General features: G+C 37.1%; 1 protein-coding gene across 1 annotated transcript in view; it reads right to left on the minus strand.

Moving 5' to 3' along the window:
* LOC126088898 (protein TAPT1 homolog) overlaps positions 1 to 22209 on the minus strand; it is a 141114-nt gene that overhangs the window by 96785 nt on the left and 22120 nt on the right. Inside the window, exon 3 of the mRNA XM_049906869.1 lies at positions 10780 to 10877. Within this exon, the coding sequence (XP_049762826.1) occupies positions 10780 to 10877 (98 nt within the window). The remainder of the gene's footprint in view (positions 1 to 10779; positions 10878 to 22209) is intronic.

A 22209-nucleotide genomic window follows, 5' to 3' on the forward strand; every position in this document is an offset into this window, starting at 1 on the left:
CTTTTGTTTCAGCCATTTCGCTTTCTGTTTTGTGATTATGTGTGAGACATTTTTTAGAAGTGCTTGTGTGTTTTACTCATATATTCGTGTTGAGTCACTGGTTAGCTTTGGTATGTTGTTGTCCTCCAGAAATTTTAAGGTTTTATCTTTGTATTCATCCTGTTATATAATTATCATGGTGCTGCCTTGTCTGCTCTTGTAATCAGTGCCTTGATGTTTTTAAGTTTGTTTTTTTATTTTTCTGCATGTTTCTTCTTCTTCAGTTTTTGTTCCTGTCAATATATTGTTCTTGTTTTCCTTTATTATGCATCTTATTTCTTCTGCAACTAATTCTCTTGTCAGACCTGCATGAAGTTTGGGTTACTGTTTCCTTCTTGTTGTTTTATGATGTATTCACTTTCTGTGACGAGATTCTCCACTGTCTTGTGTGTAATGTGTGTGTGTTGAAATTGTATTTTGGGCCTTTTTCTGGAAAATTTATTTCTTGGTTAGATAGTTGTATGTCAGTAAGGTTGACCAGATGTTTGTGGAATGTGTTGTTTGTTTGCTTTCTATTCTTATGTGTAATGATTTCACTTTGTTTTAAGAGAGCATTTAGTTTTTGTTGTTGTTTATTCCATTTGGTTTTTATTTGTGTTTCTGTGTTTTGTTTGACGTATTCATGATATCATTAAATATTTCACAGATTCTGATGTGACTTCCTAGTTCCAGGTGAATTTTGAATAGTTCAACATTGAATTCCTGCTTTTATGTATGTAGGTATCTAATTTCTTGCTTCAGCCACTCAATTTCAGCTTTGTGTTTGGCTCCTCAAAAACCTGTAATTACGATTTGGAAACTAATATTTGTATGTATTTAAACAGTAAACAACATTCCTTATGTTTAACAGCCATAACAATTAAAAAAAATACTGATGATGCTGTAACTGCAGTCAGACATGTCTGGGACAAAAACAAAACAGTGTTTTGCTAAAGGCGGAACCCACCCAAAAAACATATGTTGTTGTTAAAGCAAACACAGACAAAAGAGCTTCAAGATCAAGATGATCAAATTGGAGTATTTAACAAAAATGGAAGTTGAAGTTAAATCATAAAAAGAATGCCAGTATCACTATTTCCACTTGCAGAATACAAAAGTCATGAATAATTCAGAAAAATAATGAAATGTTGCAAGGAAATTTTGACAAGATCTATTAGACAAAAGATAAGTAAAGGTACGACATACTTTGTGACCTCAGACATTTTTAAAAAAACACTACAATATAACCACCTTTTTGTCATACACTGGAATTACAAATGAAGACAGAATTAAGTGCCAGACCACACACTTAGAAATTGTTGACAACAATTAAATCCTTAATGGAAGGTAAAATATTAAGTACTGGAGTGACGTGCAGTTAGTAATCTAATGAAATAAGTAATAAAATGACAATATTATGAAAGGGATAGACTTCTCGTCACCATACAGTCATAGACAGACACAATGAATTTCCCATGCAATCCGCACATGTGACTGTTTGTTTAATACCCTGTATACCATGTGTTCTGAGGACATTTGTTGACTGTACTTTATCAGGGTGTATACGTGGACAAGGAAAAAAAATTTCTGGATTTCCCGGTTAAAAATACACTTTCTCCCAGGTGAAAATACACTTTTTCCGTGTTAAGTGACAGTATACTCTTCTTCGGCACTGAAAAACTCAACAATTCTTTGAATGTTTATGTTTTTATATACCGACGTTTTGAAAGACCTTTGATGTGGAGGAACACGTACGCTGCGTATTTCCGTATTACGAAGGTATAAATTTGAATTCCACCAAACACCGCATGTCACTTTCCGAAGCACTGAAATCGAGATTGCGAGGCGCTTTTGTAAGCCAGTCACAGCTCATTGTCACATGATCTTGCCCGCTGATGACAGGACGGACACGTGATGTAGTAAGCCAATAGCAAGACCACTCTTAAGTAGCGCGAACACACAAATAAGAAAAGTTAATGGTTTAAATTAATATACATAGCATTCACATATAATATTGGTCTCTAAGATTAATAAGCTGGAAGAGGAGCTAAGCTTCCACATATAATGTTGATCTTTTTTGCACGTGTTACACTTTAAAATACATCACACAAATGTGCCAGCAAAATTTTTAATAACGACGTAAATGTTTGATTTTCTGGGCTCGAAATTCTTCTAAATGGTCGTCCTCAAAGAGCTGATTTTTAAATGAAAGTCAAACTTTTGTGATTTAAGTTATTCATCGTAATTCTCGCACATAGTTCATCTTGCGTAAAAGGAAATTGGGTTTGAATGTAACGCTTTCCAAACCACCATTCACAATATTTTCCTGAGACCTGTTAGAAATAGGTTCGTTTCAGCAGTTGGAAGAGAGCGCCAGATAAAAGGCGTCACCACGCTTACGCAGCTATGATGACGCAGGAAGCCCATATGTAAAACATTAAAAGATCTTACATTATGTCATAAAAAAAACAAGACATCAGAGGATACTTCAAGAGCATCGGAATTTCGTGAACCATGCTAAAATGCATAATTCGGCTTAAAATGCACATTCATATCTCCAGATTCGTATGTAAATTTTCTTGGAATACCAGTACTATATTATCTCATGTTTGGTTCTTTATTATGGCATAATGCCATACGTGCACTTGATTTGCAGCGAACAGATGACACTAGCCAATACTGTGAAATTAAACACCTCGTTTCAAATAAAACAGAAAAGATTAAATGAAAGCCAAACCTCTTTAGCAAACCGACAAAAATAACTTCATTGTTCTGCAAGACGATTAATGCTTGACTGTCAAGAAGGTGGAAATAAAATCTAAAACTAATACCATATTTTAGCTTTCCGTAATTATGCGAAAGTATTTTAATTCATTTGATAACTCCCGGCCTAAAAAATCCGTTTGTTATCATTTAACAAAATCACTGAACGTAAACACAGGTCATGTGGAGACGATCCATCTCCCCACCACAACTCAGACTGTTCTGGTCATCAGCGCCAGATTTACTATATTTCCGAACCGGGGCAATATTAAGTACTGGCGCCCAGCCATATTTCTGTAACCAGAAGCGAAAGAAGGTACTACTCATACGTGACTCAACTGCGCATGAGCAAGAGCCCGCCCGCAACTGCTCAAACGAATCTAATTTAAACAGGTGTCACGTCACGCTCTTCTTTTTGTCATCAGTCTACTGACTGGTTTGATGTGGCCCGCCCTCATCGGAGGCAATTTATTGTTAGGAAGCATTGCATAATCTTCCTAAAGCCTTTGACACACTTTGCTGTCAGCAGACGCTTGTATGAGCACTGTGTTTTTTCGTTCTATTTGGCGCATTTCCTTTTAAGTTTTGTTTTAGTTTTTTTCTCTCGTTCATGTTTTGGTGCTGCGTATTATTCTGCAATAGCGGGATACAGTAATATCCTTTGTTAGAGTATTGGTTCTTACCAGTCAAAATCACAAAAATTTAGCTGAAAACTAAAACAATGAAAAATTCCCGGAATTCTAAAAAATTCCCTGGTTTTTCCCGGATCTCCCGGTTGTCCCGGGTCGTATACACCCTGTTTATGCAGTTATTCATGGCATGTGAGTTTTAAATTAATGTTGACAATGTAGCCACATATGCAACTAGAGGCACAGTTGAAAATGGGCAATGCCCAAAACTGATTGTGTGAGAAATAAAAGATTTTATACGCAGTCTGGTGGAGAAATGCCATCCTTCAAACTGATAGTGTTGTCATTATTCCATCCCAGACATTCCACTGTTTGAAATACTAAGTAAACGTTAGGTGACAGATAAGCTTCAGGGTAATCTAGACAGAGAAGTAATGCAAAGCAGCCATCAACTCAAAGATTAGTTCGAACACCAAAGTGCTTTACTACTCATAATTATATTCCAGGTGGTATTGACACAGACTGCAGTGGAGGCCCCCACATGCTACAAGTTCACTCTAAACATATCTGTACCACCTACTAGACCACACTGGAATATACTACAATCTCTACCCATAATGTATGTAGTGTCCCCCTCTTCCTTCCCACAATCAGTACAATATTTTAAAAAAATACCCCACTTCCAAACAGTATAATGGCTAGGAAGCTAAAAATGTAGCATCTGTTTTTGTTAAACTAGAATATACTTTTTTAAAGTAAATAAATGATTACACATATAAATTTAAAGGACTCTGAATCTTCCTGTTACTAGCATGTTACATCCTGTAGTTTATAACTGCTTCATTAACTACTACTGTTTCCTCAATCTCTTTGAAGAAAGAAACAAGACAGGTATTTCACAAATAACGTTTAAAAATCTGAATTTTTGCTGCTCAAAAGAAAGTAGTGTACATATCTCATGATTGCCCATCTTCAGACCATTTATACTGAAATGTAGATACAGAATGGATTTAGAGGGAAGTCTGATAATAGTAGTAACACACAAAATATATAATATACAACAAAAATTAAAAGAAGAAATTGTACCAATGATGATATCTGATGATGGTGAATGAATAGAGCAGCTTTTATGATTCCACTAACATCAACTGCCAAAGAGAGTAATGTAGCTCCGTCCACTAAATATCGAATTCTGTCAGCGATAACCAAAGAGACATACAGGACATAAAACAATAAGGTGCATACAGAATAGTTATACAAAAGCTAATAACAAATTAAGCAAATAGATACATCACTTTATATAAAATGAACCTAATTGCTCCATTTGTTACTAGCTTTTGTGTAACTGTTCTTTATGTATCTCACTGTAACAACTGTTTTACATCCTGTATGCCTGACTGGCTATAACTAGTGTAATTCGGTATGAAATGGGAAGAGCACTGCATATTTAAGCAACAACTACGTTGTTGTCCTTAGTAGCTCACATTCGTTCACCGCCATCACCTACCATCATGGGCACAATTTCCTCTTTCTATTTATGTTATAGACCATGTATTTTATATGTCACTACTATTACCAGACTCCTTCTATTTCATTATAAACAGTCAGCACTGTTTTTAATCCATTTTTAAATCTCAGCATTTAGGGAAATAACAAAAAACCTAACTCTTGATGGTTGTGCATGGATTTGAACCATCGTCTCTTGAATATGAGTCTCACACACCTCCTCGTTCAGTAACTATTGGAAACCCATATACGAGGGCTATTCAGAAAGTAGGGAACATTTCCGTCTGACACCTCTACGTGCGTGCCAATCGTGTATATTTTGGTATGTACGTGCTCGGCAGCTCAATCGGCATCCATCGGTGAAGCGGGAACATCTCTGCGCATCTGGTTTTTTCGATATTCGAATTTGAAATGTGTGCTGCAATTGAAAATCCCTCCAGTTGTGAAACGCAGTTTGTGATATGGTTTTTGTTGGCAAAAAACCTAAAACCTATAAAAATTTATCGTGCACTGTGCAAAGTGTACGGAAACAACATAATGAGTGAATGTTCTGTCCAGAAATGGTGCATTCGGTTTAAAAACGGCCAAACCAACGTTCATGATGAAGAGAAGAGTGGCACCTGAGCATTGTGACTAACGATCTTGTCACTAAAGTTCATGAAACGATTTGTGAAAACCATCGCTTCACAATAACGGAGCTTTCGCTTTATTTTCCACAAGTTTCATGGACTTTGTTGTTTTAAATTGTCACTCAAAAGCTAGGCTGCCACAAGTCTCAGGCGGCAGAATTTTACGATGAAGGTCTTTCAGATGTGTATAACAAAATGTATTTCTTGTACTTAGTTTTTTTTTTTCTAATGCCAAAACATTCCCTACTTTCTGAATAGCCCTCGTAACTAAAGCTACAAAACGATAATATCCAATATATATGCTTTCAAGCCTTTCAAGGTGAACTGGCCATAAGTTGTCTTAAAAACTTCTCTCCAAAAATACACAAGTAAATTCACCCAAGAGAGCCTACAGAACTCACATCTACAACAAAAAGCCTCACCCAAGTTGTTTTGTAAGTGGTCAGAAAGTGATATTCCATTGTGCTTTTCTTTTAGCTCATTTGTCTTTTAATTTCATATATAGCTACTTTTCCTCTTTCTAAGTTGTTTTAGCACATATGATATACAATGACTATGTGATAATTTTAGAGATTATCTCCACATTTGTTTTTTCAGTGAGTGTGATATACATCTCTACAATCAGGCACTACTACAGTTATTAAACCAGAAGCCCTGCATGCCAGTGAAAATCTCAAGGGTTCACATAAAAGATGACATGAAAAACACCCTAAAAGAAGAAAGCAAAAGTGTAATTAAGGTTCCTGACACCATACAAACTGGGGCCCAAACAAATCAGAAGTTGGTTAAAGACTGCAATCCTGAAAAACAGTACAAAAATTATCCAACCCCATGGCAGATATCCAAAAAAGAAGATTAAAATTCTATGGACACATTTACGGACATTCAACAAGACTTCCCTAAAAAATTTTGACACACTTGGAACAACTGAAAACTATACCTTGGATTCAACACATCAAAAAATATCCATAGACAGAAATTTGTACAGTTGTAAAAATTGACATGTGGGAAGGATAGGCGCAGAATGAAACTATGAATAAAAAGTGAACAAAACAGGGAAAAAAATGGAAATTCAGAAAACTGATTCAAAAAGCTTTGTATGATCCTGTAGGATCCAGTAACACTTAATAAATGTACCAAAAGTATCCACCCTGATGAAGGCTGCCTGCAATAATAGCAGAAACACTGGTAATGTTATAATATGCGGTCACACTTCAAGAATGATTTTACTGAAATAGACTCTGTCCATGAAAACCTACACTTTTATATGCACCATAATATCACATCTGAAAAATAAATTACTTAACTGGCAATACTTCTCATGCAGAATTCTCACATACAATAGATCATCATTCAAATATTCAGCAGTCTGTCACCATCCAGTTTTTTGGGTTTTGGGAAAACAATAACAGTTCTCTGCCTAAAATTGGTTATCTCTTTTTTAGCACTATTTAAGTTTGCAGCAATAGACAATTGTTTCTATCAAAAAGTAGAGGCATTTTCACATAAGGCAACAGAATGATTCACTGACTGAAGGCTTCTCAAGGTTATCTTCCTTTTCCCATCCAACTAAACAATTACAAAATCTGCGGAGCACAGTTTTTGAATTTGTAGCAAATAAATCTTGACTAGCACATTACTGAGCCCTTTTTCATTCATAGCCATATATTCTCATACTTGACAACACTAAAGAGAGAACTGACAGGGTATTTAAAGTGGAAGTAGAAGCAAAATGAAAACTCTTTGGGTTGCCCAGAGAGACTCTCACAATGCAGCAGATAAGAGCATCTGAAATGACAGAAATAAAATGACATCAAACAGTACTGTTTGGTCTTTGGCTGCTGCCAATGTTAGTTAGCAGACAACATTATGTTTAGGGTAACTACCGTATTTACCCGATTAGAGAATTAGATTTTTTCCCAAATTCATCATCAAAAAATACACGGTTGTCTTCTAATCGCAGATTAAAATAGTGCTGCTGAGGTTAACATTTTTACATTGTTTATTAGTGTTTATAGGGATCGTCTTTACATTTGTGGATGAAGCTTTGGCTACTGAGTTCTCATGCAGATTTATTTTGAAAAATTTGGAAGGGGCAAATGATACTCACTTTCAAACAGGCTCATGTTTTCCCCGATATGACAAAACACTCGATACACTGTCAACGTTGTTAGAACAGTCACATGACATTTGGCTCGTGAAGCGCTAGTGCAAGGAATGCGTGAGAAACTGTGAACTTATCACCAGAACAATCTATTTCTCTGCTTAAATTCTGATAGTTTTGTGAAACACAGGAGAAAATAGCACTAAATCTGTCATCTTACAAATTCTTGTTGTATTTTAATAGATTTTCAATAAATGTTCTCATACATGTAAGGGTATCGTGCACAAACATTACAGTAATCCTGATTTTTAAGTAAAGGTAACATTCAAAAGTGGAAACGTTGTCCTTTAAAAAACAGTATTTTATTCTGGACCCAGATTGGCATTTTATATGATTACGAGAGACTGTAATGATTTACTTAGTCGGTTGCAAATGAGAAATTTGGATGTTGTTAACAGACGCCAGTAGATGGTGGGATTAGTGAAATTCAAGAGTTGATTCAAATCTTTTATTTATGTATAAGTTGCTGCTGTTACATATGACTTGAAAACTAGAAGATATTGCAGTTTGTGTCTCACAGTTGCTCAAGCACAGCACTAGGTAAGGTTGGAGGAGAAACAGTGGTATCAGCCTAGCTGTGAAGAAGATGACTGTGGGGAGGAGAGTGGTGAGCAGGCAGCAAATACCATCTGATTGCCAACTATTGATATCTACACCATTTATTTTGTCCTTTAGGAACATCTACCATGTTTAAACTGCAGTTTGCCTGAATTCATTTGAGGTTGAATTGAAATGACTTCAAAATTGCACAAATACTCAACACTGGTATTTGTTTCTACAGGAGACTGTAAAAGCCTAGACAGAGGCCAGTGACATACTTATGTGTTTTGTGCTGCAATGTTGTCAACACTCACTGGGACACGACGGGAATGAAAGGGGGTGTGTCAGCTGCAAGTCCTATGTAGTCAGTGGGCAGACAATGTGTTTGGAAGCAAGAGACACAGTAACATCCTAACATCGGCACAGAAGTGAAATACGATACGTATTTGGATAAAAACAGCTGTGTTCTCAGGTCCTGCAGTATCCACAACCCTCAGAAACCACAACCTATTTGGAACAAACAGCAAATATTCATGACAACAAAGATATAAATTTCACAGCTCAGCCGTTAGGATGATGATAATGATACCATAGACAACAGGGTTGGTAAGCGAAAAAATGTAGAAAATAAAATAGTCACAAATTAATATAAACCATTTCTTTTTGTTTATTTTATTTCTCAATGTATTTTCAAACTGCAGATGTTCAATAAATTTATAATAGGTATAACATTACCTGTTTAGGCAGATATTTTATGCCAATAAAACAGTTTGTCATTCGATGAGTCAAAACATGTTAAAAGTAAATTTTTCTCAAGAAACCTCAAGAAAAAATGGGCGTCACCTTATACTCAGGTAAATATGGTACATCTATGAAACCAGAAGAAAGAAACAGAGTTAACAATGACTGAAATGTTGAGTTTCATAGACGTCAAAAACATCTTAGTTGTTGACACGCTATCTGCATTAAACACTGTGCAACCAGCGAGGTTAAGCTGGTAGCAAACAAAAAACAATACAGGTCAACACATTTCAACATATATCAATTCAGTTACTCCCAAGCAGCTACCTTGCAGGCTGAAAGTCCCACGCACATATGCAGTTCTTTAACAGAACCCGCAACTGAGTCCTACAATTCCATATGCAGCATGTATCTTCCAGAGACCTTTCACTTACCTGACAGCTGATGAAGGCATCTAAGCATAGTTACAAGCACCCTGACACACTGCTGTGTTCATGCAGAGGTGCATTTTTATTTTATTTTACAAACACATTATTATGCACCTACTCTTTCCAAATAAGGCTTTTGCCAGGATATCATTTTTGTCCAATACCAATACAGCAACCAAAAATTGGTTACTGAGTCAACATCTGAACATCTGTGTACATATATTAAAGCTATTTGAAACTACCACAGGTAAAAATCACTCATCTGGATACAATCTGCTACAAAATAGCATTTGCTACGTAATTTTTATTTTCAGCCTCAAATTTGTACTTATGCCTAGTAATGCCACACTTCCTCCTTCGTTTAACATGTAGAATTTTGTTTGTATTTTTTTACTAACAACAACGTATTTGTTCAATAGGAAGTGATGATAACTTCTGTGTAATGTGCTACAAGAGAGAGAGAGAGAGAGAGAGAGAGAGAGAGAGAGAGAGAGAGAGGGAGAATAAAATGAGTAAAGATACTCATAGTATAGTGTAAAGAATGAGTACAGTAATTGAAAAGCGAGTAGAAATGAAGCTGAATGTGATATTTCGGCTTTCATACTTACAATCAAATCCTGAGAGAAAGATTGTGTGTACATTATTTTTTTTTTTTCAGGGCTAACTGAATATGAAAATATACTCCGTAGGAACAAACTACAATTGTCCTTTCCCATTCTGATCACCAAACAGCGCCAATGTTAAGCAGCTACAGGAGTCAAAAGAAGAAGTTTAACAATATAGCTCTGCCTCTGAACTTCTCACATCATCAGAGCTCACGTGCATAAATACAATCTTACCACACACACACACACACACACACACACACACACACACAAATCACATTCTCCAAGTGTGGTTTGTGTATGTGTGTGTGAGGTGGGGGAAGGGAGAGGATGAGGAAGGGGTAGAGGGAGACGGAGAGTGGGAGCAAGGAGTACAGGAGGAGGGTGGGGAGAAAGTGTTCCGCATATGAACATAGATTCAAAGGCCAAGCTAAAATGCTAATTCTTCTTGGATACCTATCAGCTACTTAACACTTGTATCGTGTTACCTTAACACAGTTCATAGTTGTTTGCCATTGAGAATTTTTTCACTGCTACATTAACACTGCAACAAATAATGCATTATTATGATTTTTCCATAGTTTTTAATGCAGTTCTGGTGCCAGTGTACAAAGCTTTAGCAATTATCATGTTTATACAGTTCAAAAAACAGTGAAATTAGACTGCTCATAACAGCTTTTGTATGATGTGAGTGACTCCTGCAAGTTTAGACCCACTCAATACAATTCATACGCAAAAAAAAGAAATTATACGTACCCAAAACATCCTCTGACTGGCCGGCTAATGACAGACCACAATGCCAATATAAATCTTAGTGGAAGAAATGTATACACAAACAAAAATGAATCAGCACACTGCAACAGAAGAAATATTGAACACACCATCAACAATTAGAAAATCAATCCAACAGAAGTTTATTAAAATGAGAGAAATAAATATAACAACAACAAAAGTAAGTGTTGCCTGCTGTAACAAAACATAAATGCTGTCAAGTTATCAGCCACTTAAAATTTCATGAAATCACTGGAGTCTAAGTATTGACTGAAGTAAGAGCATGTGGGTGGGTGGGAGATGGGTAGCCGGGATCTACCACAAGGCCAGAGCGGCCACCTTGACCAGCAAGTTAGGGGAATGGAAGTTCGGTTTTACCAAGGTATGGTGAAGTGATATTTCATTATAATATAAATACAATATTACCTTATACTTGTGGCACTATAGTGCATCAGTTGAGACATTGACATTACAGAAATAATAAAAGCTATAGAAGTTAGTCACAGTAAATGAATATTCTTACAAAAATACCCTTAGAGCATAAATAATTGCTTAGCATTTCATGTGATCTTAACAAACAACATACTGGGTGAAAGCCACACGTTTATATGTTTTCATTTATTAAGTTATTGGGATGTATATCTTTTCAGTTATGTAAGTGTGTTAAATCATTGAATTCCCCACATTTATGCAACAAATGAACTGGCATCCCCTATGTCTCTACCACTTAACCATATGTCTAGATTATTATTTGAGTTCTAATTTAATTAAAAGTTAATTCAGCCAGTATTAAAAAAACTTGTAATTCAAAAGTTGTAAATTGTTTGTAATATTGGATAGCACCAATAGATAGAGTGTAAAAGGATGCATCTATTGAACAGGCCAACTTTATTGTTTTACATGTATTAACAACTATTTCCCTGTTATTTTTCAAATGCATGTATGCACAAAATTTATGTTTTAATTAATTGTGCTTAAACTATTGTATACAGAATAATATCTTCAGTCTTAATGGAACTGGAAGAAAAGGAGCTTTTATTTAAGCCACATATCAAATTTGTAACTTGTTTTCCAAAAATTTTCTGTAAGTTTAATTACACATATGTTATGGATTTTGGTGGTACCAGGTCATTCTGCATCTGGAAGTCAGCCTGTATGGATCAGTCCTAAGGTAACATGCAGGTGAGCCAATAATGCAGTTTCAGGCTGGTAAAAATGATTGAGTTTGGGTGGCAAGCTGCCAAGTGAATACTTTAACATTCGTTTGTACTTATAAAAATTTCTAAGTCACATAGGACTTACACTCTAAGAGATGGCTGAACTCTAAGAGATGGCTGGAGCTTTAACATATCATGAGCATCCAATGATGTGAGCTTGAACTTGAACTTATTTTGGATGAACACTGGATAGATTATGAGAATCACCTTGAGAATTCACACACATTAATATAATGATTGGCATAAGAAGAGTTTAAGTGTTACGAGCTGGCGAACATATTGTGTTAATTAACAGAATGGGACTCTTGTTTTTCACATACCGGTGACGTTTAGATAGCATTTGGGAACTCTCCTGCCAATTTAACACACACACACACACACACACACACACACACACACACACACACACACGCCATTGACCACTAGACATACAAGGGACTATCCAAAATTTTCGGGACTGGTGCTGCCATCTGTTGAAATCTTTACCTTTGGACTAATGGTCACCATCACCCTCGAAGTAATTCCCATCTGCACATGAACACCGGTCCCAGCACTTCTGCCACTGGTCAAACGTTTTCTGGAAGTTCTGTTCTTTAAGGGTGTTATTCACCACCAGCGATGCTTCTTGAATCCTTTCTAGAATGTTGAACCGACAGCCTTTCAACTTGAGTTTCAGTTTTGGGAATAGCGCGAAGTCGTAAGGTGCCAAATCTGGTGAGTATGGTGGGTAGTGTACAACTGCCATGTTGTTTTTTGTCAAAAATGTCCTGGTGAGCAAGGACGTGTGACAGGGTGCGTTGTCGTGATGCAGCAGCCAGTTCCCTTGATGACAAAGTTCGGGCCGTCGCAAAACGTCCCAGTAGTATGCTGAATTCATTGTTTGGTTGGGTGGGACGAATTCTTTGTGCACAATTCCCTTAGTATCAAAGAAAACAATGGTCATACTCTTCACTTTGCTCTTCACCTGTCTCGCTTTTTTGGGTTTGGAGAGCCTGGGCTCTTCCACTGGGACGATTGTTGCTTTGTCTCTGGGTCATAACCATAAATCCAGCTCTCGTTGCCGGTGCTAACCCGTGACAAGAATGTTGGATCATCAGATGCGGTCTGACAAAGGTCCGTGCATACTTCAACACGCTGTGGGTTCTGATCGGCAGTCAAGATCCTTGGCACAAATTTTGCGTCGACACGACGCATGCCCAATTCATCAGTCAACATTCGTTGACATGTCTCATAACAATACCCACTTCATCAGCAAGGTCTTGAATGGTTCGACGTCAATGCGCACGAACCAATTGTTGAAGTCTAGCAACCATGACTGGTGTTGTGTGGCTAAAGGGCTTTCCAGTGTGATCATCATCTTCAACGTCTGTACGGCCGGCCCTGAACCGAGCATGCCATTCAAACGGCTCATGCTGTCCCCCAAACACTTGTTCTATCATTGCAAGGGTCTCTGTAGCACTTTTCCCAAGATTTGCACAGAATTTGATACACACACACTGTTCTGTTCGCAGATACATCATAAAATCGCCACACCAAACACAGAGTTTTACGAAATCACTGTGGACACACAACACTTCCTCCCTGCTGAATGCCACTCGGCACACTGACTCATCAGATATGCAGCTCTCGCCACCTAGCAGTGCAAAGATCAGCTACTCCCACTTTCCAGCACCAGTCCCAAAAATTTTGGATTCCTCCTCATACTCTTAGCTGCTGCATCTGCTAACAGATTTTCTTGAATTTCCGTTTTCCTGACATCCTTTCTGGTTTTTTCAAGCAGGAGTGGACTGTTATATGATTTGGGATACTTTCTCTGACGGGTACGTGCATTGATGAAATTATGTGGAATTTATTAGGTCAAAACAGATACAAAATTTCACTGTCATCTACTTCATCCATCACTGAATTGAAAATAACCCTCTGTAAAAGTGGGACTTCAGGAAATGCAATGGGAAATCCACAAAAGAATTTCTTAGTGCCATTAACTTAATAATGGTCTCTGAGACATCTTTTCGTTGTTTGAGTAGTGGTATACCTTACTGGATTAACTTCATTAACCTAGACCAATATTCTAAGAGTTACAAAGCTGTACACGTACACTCTACCTCACTGGCTGAGAGGCAATGAACAAAAAAAACAAAAAAAACAAAAAAAAACCCACAGCCATCAATTCTCTGGTAACCACTTCCAATTAATGATCTTCCCTTACTGGCTCATCTAAATACTTTGATTTGTTTACATGCCACTCTCTGTCAGTAACACCCACACTTCTGGTGGTAAGGAGTGGATGAAAGCAGCTCTAATCTTAACTTACACTAAGCTCATTCTCACACATACATATTTTTAAATTATGTCTCAAACTCACTAAGGTGTAAAATTTGCTGCAACATTCCCCACTGGAGTGCATCACCCTCTCAGTTACTAATTGCAAATCAAATTCTCCCTAGCGAATCTTCTGTGAATCCCTCCACAATTCAATTCACAAATGACTTCCTTAGACGATTTAAGAAAAATTACTGGATGTCCATTTCCATTTTGGCTTAAATGTAGAGAATCTGTAACTTACACTTCTTCCTGCCTCAAGCTTTAATTCTTCCCATACATGCTCTTCGTGTTTCAGTATATACAGGGTGAAGCAAAATTTGTGCACTCTGACTTTGCAGTGCGACTCCTCACATGCCAGTGATAAATAAATGTCTGTCTCAAAATTTCTTCTGGTGAGTACATTCGGCAGCAAAAGGACGTTAAAGAGTGGCAATCTGGCAACACTGTAAACTTTTAGATGGCAGACCTCTCCCTAGTCCTGAATCGGTAGAAGTCGGTAAACGTCGGGAGGCTTCGGTAGGCACGCAGTTTCGACTGCTGCCAACATTACGCAGCTGACTGTGTTGTACAAGGTAGCCATTGTCGTCTGCTTCGTTATTGTTTGCACTGTACTGTTCTGCGTGTTTTTATTGTACAGTTGTGCTAAACATTATCAAAATGAGTGAAGAGGCAGTTGCTGGCCCATCTCGGGAGTCACCAACAACCCCTACCAGTAGGCCTAAGGTTAGAAGGAAACCAGAATTACGTAGCGATGCTCGCAAAATTATATTGCGTGTGATTGAATGCTGTGAAAGGGAAAGGGAGCAAATCTTCAGTGAGAGCTGCTACATACACAGGACAAAGCATGTGTAGCATTGGAAGATTCAAACAGTTTTCCAAGAATCTTCCTGGCGTATCACCACAAGCGCCTGGCAAGAAAAGGTGAGTTTCCATTTCAGATATTTTGTTTGCGATCACTTTGAAAGAGCCCCAAATTTCGTCTGAATTACCTTATATTTCATTTTTCCTTGCTACCGTATTGCTTTGTATGGAAACATCACTGGTTACTGTATTATTTTGAAACACATTCATATTACAGTACATTTCCAAATGGTCTGTGAGCGCATAGTAGACAAACATACATACATTCATTTTTATATATATAGATTTTAATGTACATGACGATTTCAGTTTTGTTTACGAACAACATTTAAAGCGAGTTTTACTTCCAAGCCTTTCGTCTGCTTTCGTGTAAGCACTCCCTTCACAACTCTGCCGTCTTACAGTTAACACACTGTAACTACCTCTGTCGGCACATAGTTGTGCTGTACAGTTAGTGCACTGGATAGAGTTTTGTGTTACCATGCAAGAAGTTGATGGTTCGATCCTGGGTTGAGGCACATGTTTTTTATTTGGTAAATGTAGTCCAGCTGGTACAGTATCTGGCATCTTAATCGTCAACAGCGATTGCAGCGGGTCCTCTGGAAAACATATGCCCTTACATACTACAACTGTAGAAATGGAAGGTTGGTCAGCTTTGAAAGAAGCCCTTTCCACGCCGTAGACATGAATTTATTTGCACCACTTCATTTATTAGATGCAAAACCTATTTTCTTTGTACCCTCCTCCAATGGTCCCATAGATTAATACGAACTATTACTCTTGCATCCTTAAGATCTATTACATTTCGTTAGGGCCCTATGTTACCAGTACGACTAGCAATGTGTTTTGCGAATGATGTCCAAACTCAGTTACTTTTTGTATGTATTATCACCATGGTCCTACAAATTATGCCTTTCAACACTGAGTCTGGAACCGTATGCAGTTTACTACATATCTCAATGCAGTTATCATCATCATCATCATCATTATTATTATTATTATTATTATTATTATTAGTCGTAAAGCTCCCAACATGGAAGACGCTAAGTAAAGATGGTTCACTTCTGGGGCTTCTTATTCTTCTTGTTTGCGAGAATTCAGCTTTTCTTTCTTCGCTCCATTTTGTTCCAGTTCTCGGCGCTTTTGTCTCTGGTTTGACCTCCCATTTGTCAACTTTAAGTTTGAAATTGTTTCTTTTGTTCATGTCTTCAGTAGTAATGTTGGCTAATTCCAGATCTTTCTTTACATTTTTGATCCATTCTCCTCCATTAACAAGGGATGCTACGTATCTTACTATTCTTTTTGTAAGTCTGTGATCGGGAAGTCTCATTATGTGGCCATAGAATTTTAGACGCCTCTTCCTCATGTCTATCTCTATGTTAGAATATTCTTCAATTTTAGAATTTTTCTGTAATCTATACCCCTCTTTGGTCCATCTTGGTCCCAGAATTTTCCTAATGATTTTCCTTTCCTCTTTCTTCAGGTTTTCCATATCTGTTTTTCTTTTAAGTGTCAAGGTTTCGCTGGCATATAGCATTATTGGTTTAATTACCGACTTATAATGTTTAATTTTTGTATTTATAGATAGACATTTTTTACTGTAAATGTTTTGGACCAGCCCTAGACCCCTACGAGCTTTTAATATTCTTTCTTGTTGTGAGTATTTTTCAGAAATTATCTCTCCTAAATATTATTATTTCTTTACTTTCTCAGACGTTAAGTCTGGTTAAAAATGGAAAGTGACGCGGACCTTGATCAAGCGTGACTTCCTTTTAACTGTACGGTATATGTTACATTGTATTTAGGAACTTTCGGGTTATTGAACACGTATCAATAATTACGCATTTCTGTAGTTGTATATATACGTTTGGATGTAGCTGTATTGCGTTGATGTACTGGTGGACATTGTTTGGTATGTCTCCTGTAGTCGATAGTATAACTGGTATGAGGTCAACTTTATCCTGATGCCACATTTCAATTTTTTCTCCTGTTTTCTTCTGTATATTTGTTGTATTGGGTGTGGATATTTCGATTAGTTGTGTTAATTTCTTCTTTTTATTAGTGAGTATGATGTCAGGTTTGTTATGTGGTGGTGTTTTATCTGTTATAATGGTTCTGTTCCAGTATAATTTGTTTTCATCATTCTCCAGTACATTCTGTGGTGCATACTTGTATGTGGGAACATGTTGTTTTATTAGTTTATGTTGTATGGCAAGTTGTTGATGTATTATTTTTGCTACATCGTCATGTCTTCTGGGGTATTCTGTATTTGCTAGTATTGTGCATCCGCTTGTGATGTGATCTACTGTTTCTATTTGTTGTTTGCAAAGTCTGCATTTATCTGTTGTGGTATTGGGAGCTTTAATAATATGCTTGCTGTAATATCTGGTGTTTATTGTTTGATCCTGTATTGCAATCATGAATCCTTCCATCTCACTGTATATATTGCCTTTTCTTAGCCATGTGTTGGATGCGTCTTGATCGATGTGTGGCTGTGTTAGATGATACGGGTGCTTGCCATGTAGTGTTTTCTTTTTCCAATTTACTTTCTTCGTATCTGTTGATGTTATGTAATCTAAAGGGTTGTAGAAGTGGTTATGAAAGTGCAATGGTGTAGCCGATGTATTTATATGAGTGATTGCTTTGTGTATTTTGCTAGTTTCTGCTTGTTGTAGAAAAAATTTTCTTAAATTGTCTACCTGTCCATAATGTAGGTTTTTTATGTCGATAAATCCCCTTCCTCCTCCCTTTCTGCTTAATGTGAATCTTTCTGTTGCTGAATGTATGTGATGTATTCTATATTTGTGGTATTGTGATCGTGTAAGTGTATTGAGTGCTTCTAGGTCTGTGTTACTCCATTTCACTACACCAAATGAGTAGGTCAATATTGGTATAGCATAGGTATTTATAGCTTTTGTCTTGTTTCTTGCTGTCAATTCTGTTTTCAGTATTTTTGTTAGTCTTTGTCTATATTTTTCTTTTAGTTCTTCTTTAATATTTGTATTATCTATTCCTATTTTTTGTCTGTATCCTAGATATTTATAGGCATTTGTTTTTTCTATCGCTTCTATGCAGTCGCTGTGGTTATTCAATATGTAATCTTCTTGTTTAGTGTGTTTTCCCTTGACTATGCTGTTTTTATTACATTTGTCTGTTCCAAAAGTCGTATTTATATCATTGCTGAATATTTGTGTTATCTTTAGTAATTGGATGAATTGATTTGTTGCTGCCAGTAGGTTTAGATCCTCCATGTACAGCAAATGTGTGATTTTGTGTTGGTATGTTCCAGTAATATTCTATCCATAATTTGTATTATTTAGCATGTTGGATAGTGGGTTCAGAGCAAGGCAGAGCCAGAAAGGACTTAATGAGTCTCCTTGGTATATTCCACGCTTAATCTGTATTGGCTGTGATGTGATATTATTTGAATTTAAATGTGATTTGAGACTTTCTCGGCGTATTCCATTCGTGAAATCTTCTCGGGTGATCAGCCGAGTAAAGCCTTTACTCGGCTGATCACCCGAGAAGATTTCACGAATTATTTGAATTTGTTTGGATATTAAGTGTGGTTTTCCAATTTTTCATTAGTATGTTTAGGAACTGTATCAATTTAGGATCTACTTTGTATATTTCCAATATTTGTAGTAACCATGAGTGGGGTACACTATCAAAAGCTTTTCCATGATCAATGTATGCATAGTGTAGCGACCTTTGTTTAGTTTTAGCTTGATATGTCACCTCTGCATCTATTATCAGTTGCTCTTTACATCCTCGTGCTCCTTTGCAACAGCCTTTTTGTTCTTCATTTATAATTTTGTTCTGTGTTGTATGTGTCATTAATTTATGTGTAATGACTGAAGTTAATATTCTGTATATTGTTGGTAGGCATGTTATGGGGTGATATTTTGCTGGGTTTGCTGTGTCTGCTTGATCTTTAGGTTTAAGATAAGTTATTCCATGTGTAAGTGTATCAGGGAATGTGTACGGGTCTGCAAAGTAACTGTTAAATAATTTAGTTAGATGTGAATGCGTTGAGGTGAACTTCTTTAGCCAGAAATTTGCTATTTTATCTTTTCTTGGGGCTTTCCAATTGTGCATAGAATTAATTGCTCGGGTGACTTCATGTTGCAAAATTATCACTTCGGGCATTTGTGGTAACATCTTGTATGTGTCTGTTTCTGCTTGTATCCACCGTGCATGCCTGTTATGTTGTACTGGGTTTGACCATATGTTGCTTCAGAAGTGTTCCATGTCTGTTATGTTTGGTGGGTTGTCTATTTTAATGTGTGTGTTATGTATTGTCTGATAAAATTTCTTTTGGTTTGTGTTGAATGTTTGGTTTTGTTTCCTTCTATTTTCACTTTTTTTGTATCTTCTAAGTCGTTTGGCCAATGCTTGTAATTTCTGCTTCTTTTCATCTAATTGCTCTATCGCTTCTTGTTGTGAGATTTTTCCTAACCTTTTTCGTTTTTTGTATGATATTTCATTTCTTATAAATTGTGTTAGCTGTCCGATGTCTTTTCTCAGTTTTGCTATTCTGATCTGTAGCCTGTGTTGCCATGCTGGTTTTGTGGGTTTCTTCTGTGTGTTGGTTTGTTCTGATCTCTGCCTAGTGTGTATATTTAGTGTAGTGAGTGTTCCTATAAAAACCAGTAGTTGTAACTCTTCCATAGTTGTATTTTCATTTATTTTGTTGTGTATGATTGTGTTGATAGTTGTTATTGTTGTTTCGACTTGTGCGTTATTTGGTGGTCTATGCAAGAATGGTCTAATGTCTGTATTTGTGTCTTTGTATTCTATATATGTCAGCTGAAATTTTTCTTCTATATCCAACATGTGTGTCACTTCGTGTTCTATTTGTGCTTGTTCTGGTGGCTGTCTTAAGATTTCGTTTTCCTCTGATTGTTTAATTGATGCATGTTGTTCTTTGTTTGTTTGCTCTGGGATGTTTGAGTCAATTACTGCATTTTCTTCTTCTTCTGATTGCACATCATTTTGTTCTAGTATTTGTTGTACTTGTTGTTTGATGTTTTCTAATTTGACTGGGGTATCCTGTTATTTTTACTTATTACACGGATCTGATCAGCTAGTCATTGTTCTGTTAAAAATTTTAATTCTGGGTATCTGGTAATAAATTTTGTGTATACTTGTGATCTGTATCCAGTTGTTTTGGTTCCTAAGTTTGCTGCTTGATAATAACAGAACATGAGGTGTCGGTTAACTTCATCTGACCATCTCATCCTCTGTCTTTGTTTTCCTTCTAAGGTGGTTGCAGGAAGCATATCCTGCAAAACACCTCTATTTGGATTTAAATCATTTTCCGTGTGGCTAGCAGTGTCGTTACCATTGTGGACGGGCATCGGGTTCAAGCATCGTCCCCGACCATGACAGCGCTTGTCCGAGGCTTCATAAGTTCCGTCCTGAACCAACTAATCATACTAAAAGGCGGGTTAGCCCTATAGTGGTTTGTTCTTTTCATCGCCTTTTACGACTGGTAGAACATACCGAAGGCTTATTCTTTTCCCGGGCCTCCACGGGGTTCATTATTATTATTATTGACTTTTTTTTCTCAGACTTAAGTCTGGTTAAAAATGGAACGTGACGCGGACCTCAGTCAAGCGTGACTTCCTTGTAACTGTATGGTATATGTTATATTGCATTTAGGAACTTTCGGGTAATTGAACATGTATCAATAATTACAGATTTTTGTAGTTGTATATATATGTTTGGATGTAGCTGTATTGCATTGATGTACTGGTGGATATTGTGAGGTATGACTCCTGTAGTTGATAGTATAATTGGGATAATGTCGACTTTATCCTGATGCCACATGTCCTTGACTTCCTCAGCCAGTTGGATGTATTTTTCAATTTTTTCTCCTGTTTTCTTCTGTATATTTGTTGTGTTGGGTATGGATATTTCAATTAGTTGTGTTAATTTCTTCTTTTTATTGGTGAGTATGATGTCAGGCTTGTTATGTGGTGTTGTTTTATCTGTTATAATCGTTCTGTTCCAGTATAATTTGTATTCATCATTCTCCAGTACATTTTGTGGTGTGTACTTGTATGTGGGAACGTGTTGTTTTATTAGTTTATGTTTTATGGCAAGTTGTTGATGTATTATTTTTGCTACATTGTCATGTCTTCTGGGGTATTCTGTATTTGCTAGTATTGTATTATTATTATTATTATTATTATTATTATTATTATTATTATTATTATTATTCTATCGCTAGGCTTGTGAAACGTCACATCCATTATCGAAAGGGAAACAGTGTAATTCGAAACCGAACAATTCCATATAGCGGTGTTGGGATGAATCATGAAGAACAATATCTGTCAGAGGGGTAACCTGCAAAAGGTGGAACAGCGCACAGGACTGAGAGCATGTTTATACTGTATGCACTGTCCACCAGGCAGGGACTAGTTGCTAGCAGAGTAATGCACCTGTCACCGACTCCAAAGTACATGTGTACACGTATCGAATTTTCTCATTGTAAACCTCTAAACCTGTGTGGCAGACGTATGGCATACGCAAACGATGAATATGTGGATATGCTTCTGGCCCTTGGTGCATCTGACAACTGGACTGGTGTTGCCGCTTGTGAATATGCTGCTAGATATCCTCATCGCCGGCATCCAGATAAAAATTTGTTTCGTCATCTGGAGCTGCGCCTTCGAGAGTCAGGTTCTCTCCTTCCACCATCGCAAGACAGAGGTTGTCCAGACTCCTGCTACTGAGGAAGCTATTCTGGAGGTCATACGCCAAGAACCTCAACGAAATACCCGTAGCGTAGCAAGGCAGCTGAGCGCCTTGCAACGCACGGTCGTTAACGTGCTGCACAAGCATGGGCTGCACCCCCCTCATTATGGTTTCACGCAACATCTGCATACTGCAGATCGCCACCAGCGGATGCAATTCTGTGAATGGTTCCAACAACAACAGGAAGCCAACGATGACTTCGTGAACACCGATATATAATCAGATGAAGCAGCATTCACTCGTGAGTGAT

The sequence above is a fragment of the Schistocerca cancellata genome, chromosome 1 (assembly GCF_023864275.1).
Source record: "Schistocerca cancellata isolate TAMUIC-IGC-003103 chromosome 1, iqSchCanc2.1, whole genome shotgun sequence".
NCBI lineage: Eukaryota > Metazoa > Arthropoda > Insecta > Orthoptera > Acrididae > Schistocerca > Schistocerca cancellata.